At 51.8% G+C, this 10122-nt stretch overlaps 1 protein-coding gene across 1 annotated transcript; it reads left to right on the top strand.

Moving 5' to 3' along the window:
- The first annotated feature begins 553 nt into the window (after positions 1-553).
- On the top strand, positions 554-5079 carry LOC115328562. The gene is made up of 2 exons (XM_042292446.1): positions 554-676; positions 3807-5079. Exons 1-2 carry the CDS (start codon positions 673-675, stop codon positions 4988-4990), a joined length of 1188 nt encoding a protein of 395 aa, XP_042148380.1. The 5' UTR covers positions 554-672; the 3' UTR covers positions 4991-5079.
- The last annotated feature ends 5043 nt before the right edge of the window (positions 5080-10122 follow it).

Below are 10122 nucleotides of genomic sequence, written 5' to 3'. Positions count from 1 at the left end.
TTTTTTTTTTTTTTTTAGCCTTACAGATTTGTCTCAGAAAAGCCGTGAAAGCTACACTTATGCGGTTTGTGCAGGTAAGTTATACGGCCAGGGGGACATAGTATAGGGAGGTAGTCGAAACTATCAGTCGACTAATTAAATAAAAGTTTTAAATTATTTTTAATTATTACAAACGGACATGTAGTTCTAATTAGAAACTTGCTGAGCATCATCGAAAACCTATAAATTAACTCTTTTTAGAGGGACATAATGCGGGGGCAGCATTTTACGGCGTTCTGTAAAAGCTCTTTATTTGGACGCGTTTCTAGATTTCGGTTTCTTATCGGAGCGCATCTACGCGCCTGTGGTATATATATATATATATATATATATATATATATATATATATATATATATATATATATATATATATATATATATATATATATATATATATATATATATATATATATTGTGGGGAACAATGAGCCTCACGGCACGCGGAAGGGCGGCGCCGAGAGCGGTGAAGAAGAAGAGAGGAGAGGCTCGTGGTCGGGGCGAGGCGGAGGTTCGAAGGACGGTGGGCCAACAGGACAGACGGTGCTGAGGAGCCTACAAAGAGCCGGACTTCACGAGCCAAGCAAGCACCCGGACCTCAGCGAGCCCAGGAAAGACCCGGACAACACCGAGCACATGAGTATCAATTAAACCTTGCTTAATGATAGCGCTCCCTCGTGTGACTTCCTTGGGGCGAATGGAACTCGGCCTGATCGGGCGATATTGATAGGCGACCCACATAAATGGCGCTTCCAACGTGGGGCCCGATCAGTCTGCCGTTGTTTCTTTTCGCTCCCAGGGAGTCCCACGAATCGCGATTTCTAAATTTAGGTTTGTTGTGTTTCCCCATTTGAATTTTTGTTACTCCGCTGGACATCAGTGTTTAACGTTCTGCCGCCATGTCCAGGTTACGGAATAAGGCCGCCCATCCCGAGGCCTCAACTCAGTCAGTGGCGGATATTGACTCGGACGTGGGAGAAGGCACGAGTGGGCAAGCGAGCGTTGCGGCAGCGCTAGAACCCCCAATTCCGGCGGTGAACACGGGAGACGTCAGCGAACTAATGCACGCCATGACGGCGATGTTCGCGACGTTTTCTAGACAGATGGGTTTGGCCCCAGGGGTGGTGAATCCCGCGCCTACGCCCGTGCCTCGCCCGCGGTTGAGCGTGCCGACGCCGACCTATTCGGGCTACTCCGACGCAGCATCGGTTCACGATTTCTTGCAGGACCTAGACGCGTACATTGCCGCGTTGGGCGCGTCGGATGAAACGGCCCTGATACAGATCGTCCCAATCGCGTTGACGGATGACGCAGCGCGTTGGAGGCGAATGCAGAGGCCGTTCCTTTCGATGGCAGATTTCCGGACACGATTCAGAGAGGAATTTCTGCCTCCCGACTATGAGATGCGGATCAGAGATGAGCTAGCCAGCCGTACTCAGCATCCGGACGAGAGCCTCGTAGAATACATCCGCGCTCTCCAGGAGCTCTACTCCAGAGCCGACCCTACAGCGTCGGACGCGGAGAGGGTAGCTAGGGCGATCCGCCAGTGTCACCCTAGATTTAAACCCTACTTGCGCGGACGTGATTTCGCTGATCTGGAAGCACTTGCCAGAGAGGCGCGCATCGTTCAGGCGAGCTTGCTTGCCGAGTTGACGTATCGCCCCCCTCCACGCGCAGAGGAATCTCTGGAGCCGGGTTGCGCCTGGACAGGACGAGGCGCGGGAGCTTGCGACGACTCACGTACGCCGTACGTGGCCGTTACAGGACATAGGAGTGGCGCAACTGCTGTGCCCCGCGCCTTAGATCCCTTCGCTTTTGAACAGAGGCGCAGAGCAGCTAACGCGGGCTCTTCCAGGGCGCATCCCCCTAGGGGAGGCGGCGCAGCCGACCACCGCGGAGTCGCGAATCATTACGAGGGTCGCGGGAACTACAATGACCCCCGGCGCGACACTGCTTCGCGTGATGGTAGCGGCGGACGCTCAGCACACAATGGCAGGAGACAGGTCAGGTGCTATAAACGCAATCAGCTTGGGCATATCAAGCGTCAGTGCACATGGACGGCAGCTCCCCCCCATGGGTCTCAGGGAAACGGGAGAGGCCGGCGCCACTAATTGGACTTCCCGACTCGCGGTTGCCGGCCGCTGCCGAGGCCCCTCATCAGTCTGCCAACGGGGCTGGAGTTGCGGTCAGCGACAGGTCGGCGTTTGCCCCGTCGGCATGTCGGACTCAGGGTTTGACATCTGAGAAGGGGCCGTACGTGCGCGTCGAGATCGGTGGTAACATTTACTACGCACTAATTCGGCGTCGGTGCTTTGTTATTGCAAGAACATGACGGACACCTGCGCCCGGTGGCATTCGCCAGCCGAACCCTTACACCGCCAGAACGCAATTACAGCGTGACGGAGAAGGAGGGGCTGACCGTCATGTTTGCTCTAAAGAAATTCGACCTGTATTTAGACGGGACCACCTTCGTCATTCAGACAGACCACGCCGCTCTCACCTGGATTCAAAGGTTGAAAGAGCCGGCGGGGAGGTTAGCTCGGTGGGCACTCACTTTGCAGCGATACTCCTATACTGTCGAGTACCGAAAGGGCTCCACCAACAAGGTTGCAGACGCACTTTCTCGGGCGCCCCATGATAGTGGTTGGAAGGAGGAGACGCAGCCAGGGGATTGCGAGAGACGAGCTTCCTGCGCGGCCGCTCATAAGCGAGACAGCGGGAAGGGATCGATGCAACAGGAGCTCGTCGCAGTGTTAGGAGGCCGCACGAGGGAACAGAGGATCGTGGCTTGGGGTGAAGTGGTGAGCAAGGAAGAGCTTGTCGAGGCCCAAAAGGCAGATGGTTTTTGTCAGCGGGTGTTGGGGAAAATTGCGGAAATAGCAAGCAACACCGGGAACGCTGGCGGTCAATTTAACGAACATATTGATTCATACCTGCTGGGTCAGGACGGCTTATTGCTCCGCTACATTCCAACAATCGACGACGAGGAGGGGAACGACTCTCCGTTCAGGGTGGTGATTCCTAGGAGGCTACGGAGGCGGTTTATCGGATACTTCCACGACTCGGCTTTGGCTGGTCATGGCAGCGGCAGCAAGACTTTTCAAAAGTTATGTCGCGTCGCGACCTGGCCGGGGATGAGACAGGACACACTCCGATACGCCCGTAGCTGCCCAGCCTGCCAGAAAGCGAAGCCGCGAGGGGGAAAGCCCCCAGGCCTGATGCAGCCTGTAGTGAGTCACTACCCGTGGGAGATGGTTGCTTGCGACATCATCGGCCCACTTCCAAAAAGTCCCCGTGGGAACCAGTATTTATTGGTAATAACCGATCATTTCTCAAAATGGGTGGAGTTACACCCGCTGAGGAAGCTGGTCTCGGAGCGCATCTGGGAGAAGTTGTTGGAAACTTTCATGCGCTTCGGTACACCCACGCGTCCCATCAGCGATAATGCTAGCTATTTTACCAGCAGAGTGTTCACTGACTCCTGCTTGGCGCTAAACATAAAGCACAAAAGGACGACACCATACCACCCTCGGACTAATATCACTGAGAGAGTGACCCGAAACTTGAAGAGCATGCTGATCACACTAACGGAGAGACACCGGGACTGGGACGAACGCATTGTCGAGATGGGTTTTGCAATCCGGACGACCGCGAACAGTGCGCGAACCCGTCGGTGAGAGATCTGATAGGGGCTCTGCGCGGCGCTATCATCTGCGGCCTAGAACTTGATCTAATCTCTACAAGATCTTAATAGAGCTTGTTCTGTCCAGAAATGCCCCCCCGGAGGAACCAGAATGGGCGGCGCCATCCAGGAGGGCGACCTTCCACTTCCCGGGGTACCGGCGGAACCAGCCAGACCAGCCGACCGGGTGGCCAACCCGTTCGGCAGGAGACCGGCCACACCAGCCGACAGGGTGGTCAACCCCGTTGGCGGGAGGACGGCCAGACCAACCGACAGGGTGGTCAACCCGGTTGGCGAAGAACAAGGGGGACCAACCAACAGGGTGCTCAACCCGGTTGGCAGAGGCGGGGTGATCAACCCTGGCCTCGATCACATCAACAGAGGCAGGGCGGTGGAGATGCGGAGCACCGGAGAGCCTCGAGTGACCAGGCGGGCAGACGAGACTCCACCCCACGAGGAGAAGCGGTTTCGACGGCGGCTGGAGAACCAGCTCGGCGCAAGCCACCTCGCCACACCGTGGCCACCTGGACGGCCCAGGACGGCCAAGAGGCCGTCCACTTCGTGTCCAGGGTGCGATGGAGGAACCAGCCCCGTCCAAACCCTTCCCAGCTGCCCGCCCAGATCCCGCAGCCCTTCCGAGGGCATACGCTGCCCCGTTTTTCGCTACCCGACGACCACCCAGACGCCTGCTGGCTGTGCCAAGTCCCGGTGGTCCACCAGGACACACACGAGGCCAGCCGCCGACACACTGACCTCCTGAAAAACATGGGCCGCCCCGCCGGCGTCGCAGCAGCAGTACAACTGCTTCGCCGGGATCGGCCAGACCTTCTAGCTCCGGCGGCTCTCGGCTTCAGCCAAGCTACTGGAAGCCGGAGTCCTGCCCCCGACCAACTGCTCGTTGACGGGTTCGTCGCCGAAAACCCGGCGCTCGGCCCCTTCCCCAAGCACACACCGGCCCCACCAGTGCCGGCCCCCCGTTCGACAACTGCGGCCCCATCCGCGTCCACCAACACCAGCGACGCGGAGATGAATGAGCTGGAGGAGTACTTGGCCAACAATCCAGCGACCCCTTATGCTACCGACGGGCCAGATTCTTTCGTCGACGGAGCTGCCGCCGAAGACCCGGCACTCGGCCTCTTCCTCGAACACGCACCAGTCCCACCGGTGCCGGCACCCCGTTCAACGGCTGCGGCACCATCCGCGTCCACCACCACCAGCGACGCGGAGATGGGCGAGCTGGAAGAGTGCTTGGCGGACGGTCCATCGACTTAGGATGCTTCGGAACCCCCGGAGTTGGAGGCTTGAGGGGAGGGGAGTGTGGGGAACAATGAGCCTCACGGCACGCGGAAGGGCGGCGCCGAGAGCGGTGAAGAAGAAGAGAGGAGAGGCTCGTGGTCGGGGCGAGGCGGAGGTTCGAAGGACGGTGGGCCAACAGGACAGACGGTGCTGAGGAGCCTACAAAGAGCCGGACTTCACGAGCCAAGCAAGCACCCGGACCTCAGCGAGCCCAGGAAAGACCCGGACAACACCGAGCACATGAGTATCAATTAAACCTTGCTTAATGATAGCGCTCCCTCGTGTGACTTCCTTGGGGCGAATGGAACTCGGCCTGATCGGGCGATATTGATAGGCGACCCACAATATATATATATATATATATATATATATATATATAGAGAGAGAGAGAGAGAGAGAGGGATAGGGTGTTTCAGAAAACGCAGGTCAAATCGTGCCTGCGAAAACTAAGCATCGCACAGAAAAAAGGTTGATGCCGTGTTGGTGTCTCCCCAGGAGCCCATTTAGAAAAAATCGATTTTTAAAACTTTTTAGAATGTAACTTTTTATTTGTTTATTTGAAGGCCATAGTTTCAATTAGAAACATACCGGGCATCATTAATAAACCCTATGTCAACACTTTTAGACAAGTATAAAGCATGCCGAGAATTTTACCATGTTTTGAAAAACCCTTCAATTTGAACGCGTACTCTGGTTTCGGATTCTTATCCAAGGGCTTCTTGACGGCGGCTGTCCAGCCCTTCGACGGCTTAAGCGCAGAACCAAGGCCAGCCAAAAAGTCAAAGCTCAATCTTGCAATGTCATGCTCTTTGGAACAGCGAGGCGTTCCTCATCGCCTGGCCATGCGCGCGCGCTACACTTTGTTTTGTACGAAAGAGGGAATGGAGGCGGGCGGGCGGGAGGGCGAGCTTGGCGAATAGACTACTTCCATAAAGCCCTGCATGCAACACGGCGCGCATTGCACTCTGGGAACTAGTTGGCCAGGGAGGGGAGTGCCATGGTTTCGGTTTCGATCGACACGACGACAAGAGATTACACACCGAGCATGGACTATTAACGGCCGTTATCTCATGTTTTCTGGCCCCGAGAGCGTCATTGGTGGTCTCTAAACTAACCTAGATGGTCAGACCTCGAAGCTTTAGCACAAGCCCGAGACGTATAGCTTGTCTTAAGACATGCTTGTTGTATTTTTGTATTTAGCCATTCTGTTAGCATTTCGAGGTATGTGGACGAGCCAGTGCTGGGAGTGCTGGGAGTGGGAGCTCGGGAATCTTGCTTGTGTACGAATCAACAAGCTGTAGACACCAATAAGTATGCATACATCGAGCTCGCGCCTTTACATTAGTGATGTTGATCAGGAAGTTTGTTTCCTGCGTCCATAGACAAAATATTACTTTTTGCAATTATCGATTTTCTTAATACGCCTGTGTACGCGTGGTAAAACTCGGAGGTGCCATTGAATTATAACACACTTCTTATCTCTTATCTGTACTGACCCGCAGCACTGCACGAAGCGAAGCTTTTCCCACCCATTTGCATTTTACTAATATATTCAACATCGCGTATGCGCGTAAAGTTATCCTGCAATCGTATAGGCACATTCGCGCATACAAACCGTTTTAAGAAAGCAAAAGTCGAGCACTTGTGTGAAAAATGTCGCATTATTCGCCAGAAGTACGCCGGACGGGCATGAACCCCTATGCGGTGCGCCAAACAAACGAAATTATTCAAAGTGCATTTGACGGTTGCTAATGTCCATAATATGTGTTATGTGTTTGCTTTCTTCCTGCCTGAGTATGCCGAGATAATTTCAGACACACCGTTCAGGCACAGATCTTCGGCGTCAGTAAAACCTCGTCCAAAAAGGCTTAGCGAGGAGTATGGGACGCTTGTTAAGGCCTCCGTCGTAGCTAGCCGAGGCTCAGCGGTTGCGAAAACTTAATCTTCTATCAGCATAAAATATCACTGGGGGATATATGATGACACGAGGACATCATAGTAACTTTGGTGCAATAGTGAGGTCGAATTTATTGCGTTTCCTTAAAAGTGCATGCGTCAACGCTGGGCTCAACTTTGATACTCCTGTGAGGATGCGGCTTGCTTTTCGCCCAATGAAGTAACAAGAAGCGGACATTTGGCAAACAAAATACGTGTAATGCTCCAGGTGACCGAATTTCACTTGTAGTTCACTGGTACTAGACGGGGTTATTGAAATTGGACTCAAAGATGAGGTGACTAAGCCACGTCTTACTACGTTTGCATACGCACTCATAATATCCGGTGTTTCGGGAACCAAGGAAAGTGCCCCGGCCTTCAGTCAGATAAAGTCAGATAATCGAAAACGCAAGCAGCGCGTCCGGTCGCGGCGTGACAGCATGAGATGAATCTGCTCAGTCGAAACCGAAACTGAGTGGCCAACTAGTTCCCAGAGTGCACTGCGTCGTATTTCGCCGCATTGGGGCGCGTCGGTTTTGGAAACAGTCCATTGTCTGGCCTTGGTTCTGCACTTCGGCCGTCGGAGGGCAGGACAGCTGCCGCCAAGATGCGCTTGGATCCGAAACCAGAGTACGCGTCGGAATTTAAAGGGGCGATGCAGCGATTCTTGTACTTTGCGCGAATACCGCTTATAACGGATTCCTGGCTTTAATGACCTGTGAAACACCCGTTCGTATTTCACCACACGCAATCCAAGTCGCAGAAAAAATTAAATAAAAACGAGCAGCGTTCACCTTCTCAACTCGCAGCCAGAACAAGCGGCCACGTGATCTGGAGCCGATTATATGCCGCCAATGTTGATCATGGCCACGCGCTGGGGTTGGCAAGGCACAGGACACGCGCTGAGTTCCAGACATTGTTATGTTTCGGCTATGGTCGTCTCTGCAGCAATTGGACAGGGGCCACTACCCGAATGCTTCTCGAGCTATCGATTATCACGAGCCCAAGTCGAGTGTTCACGCAGTGCTCGGATCCAATCTATGAGCCGCATTCAAATATCGTCACGCGGCGGTACTCCGACCGCCGAGCTACGTCATCAAGTTTTGTGAAGGAGAGATTGAATGAAAACGCTCGCCTTGGTCCTTGATATTACAGCGCAACAAAGGAGTTTCTCGGCCAGTGGCGTTGTGTGCAAATATCCTTGAGTCCCACTAATGCCAGTAAGCTCGTGTAAAATGAAAAACATTCCAATTGAATATCGTTGCACCGCCCCTTTAAGGGGATTTCAAAACGTGGGAAAATGCTCGGCATGCTTTATATTTGTCTAAAAAGGTTAGATATAGGCCAGGGGTTATTGATGATGCCGAGTAAGCTTCTAATTGAAACTATGGCCTTAAAATGAACAAATAAAAAGTTACTTTTTAAGAAACAAAACAAAAACTATTTTTTTACAAACGTTATTATTTATTTCTAGATATGCTCTTGGGCAGATACCAACACGGCATCAACCTTTTTTTCTGTGCGATGCTTAGTTTTCGCAGGAGCGATTTCGCCTCGTTCTCTGAAACACCCTGTATATAAATATGTTTATTGTTTATTATTTTTTTTTAATACGCCTGCTTTGGTGTGGCATTGGCGTCTGTGCAAGTTACCATAGTGAAATCTCGGCACTGTCCACGTCCCAAGCTTCTCAATTTTATATATCTGAGAAAAAAATTGCTACGGCGTTACCATATAGCTGAATGTTCCCCTTAAGAACGAGGCTTTCACATATATCTATTAAAGAAATATTAAAAATATGTCCCAGACAGTCATTGTACGATCTGACCTGGAAACATGCTACATGAATTGTGCAATATTTTTTTTCCAACAAACGAGTACTCACTGTATAATTTCAACATTCAAGTTTTCGCGCCCGAAATAAATATACGAGTTCTTGAAGAAATGCAATGAAAAACATAAGCTCCTGATTGTGTCGTGATACCAGGAATACACCCAAAAATGTATGTCAGTACAGAAAAACATACGATAAAAAAAACTGTATCGCGATACATAAATATATATTTAAAGTGCATTTCTAAAATAATATCGCGATACATCGCGATACTGCCCAATTCTGCTTCCGACATAGAGGAATATGCCGGAGTAATAACCAGAATCGGCCGGTATGACACAACGATTGTTCACGCGTATCATTGCGCCGCACGGTGCCTCGGGTTCTTAGGTGTTAGAAGAAATTTGAAAAACGAAGCCGTAGAGAGATTATTATCTGTGGAGATTTTAACCTGGGTATGGTCACAAATTCTTGCTCTGTTGCCGGACAGTCCAACCAGATACTGAAGGTAGTAATCATGTGCCTACCAAAGTAACACATCCCCCAACATATGCCTCAAAAGAACCCCAAGGTCTCAGGTTTACAAAGTGACTATACTGGGACCTGTTCCGCCAGCTCCTCTCTTCCGCCATGGAAGACGACACTTATGACGATTTTGCTGCTTGTGTAGCGCCTAAGACTTTCCACGCGAACCGTCACAGCACCTGTTACAGGCCCCTATCTGCTTGACGGCCAACACGACGACGGGCATTTCACACCGATGCATCGTAAGAACCCTTACAGAAATGTCATACATGGCCCAGATATGTTTAATATAGGGCCGTATATGGGCATATAAGTAGACATATACGGTCATATATTGCCATATAAGGGCTGAAATCAGGGCAGATATGGTAAGGTGACAATATATATGACGACATATAATGCCAGATAAAGTCATATTTGGCGCCAGTGGCTGCCATATATAACAGTATAGGATGCCTGATACTCCTGTATATGGCACTATATGGTGCCATTCAACATGTAGATGCAAATACCACTCCGCGTCAGCCGGTATCGGGACATCGGGACTCCGCATGGTAACAGGATGGCAGCGCCTGGCCATGGGCACCGGGGAGCTACCGGCCCCGGCCGGCGTCGGGGTTTCGTCTTGCTCATTGGCCAGTCCAGCCGTTACAGTGACTGGCCGGCATCGGGTTTTTGCTGTCTTTGCTGGCTAGTCTTTTCATTGAGGTTCCAGTAACTGGCCGGCATCGGTATTTTGCTGTCTTTGATGGCCGGTATTTACGGAAGTTCAGTAACTGGCCGGCACCGGTATTTTGCTGTCTTTGATGGCCAG

Source organism: Ixodes scapularis, unplaced genomic scaffold (assembly GCF_016920785.2).
Source record: "Ixodes scapularis isolate PalLabHiFi unplaced genomic scaffold, ASM1692078v2 PGA_scaffold3__209_contigs__length_174095766, whole genome shotgun sequence".
NCBI classification, from domain to species: Eukaryota; Metazoa; Arthropoda; class Arachnida; order Ixodida; family Ixodidae; genus Ixodes; species Ixodes scapularis.
Note: the sequence above shows the minus strand (reverse complement) of the source record. Positions and strands in the feature narration are given on the sequence as shown.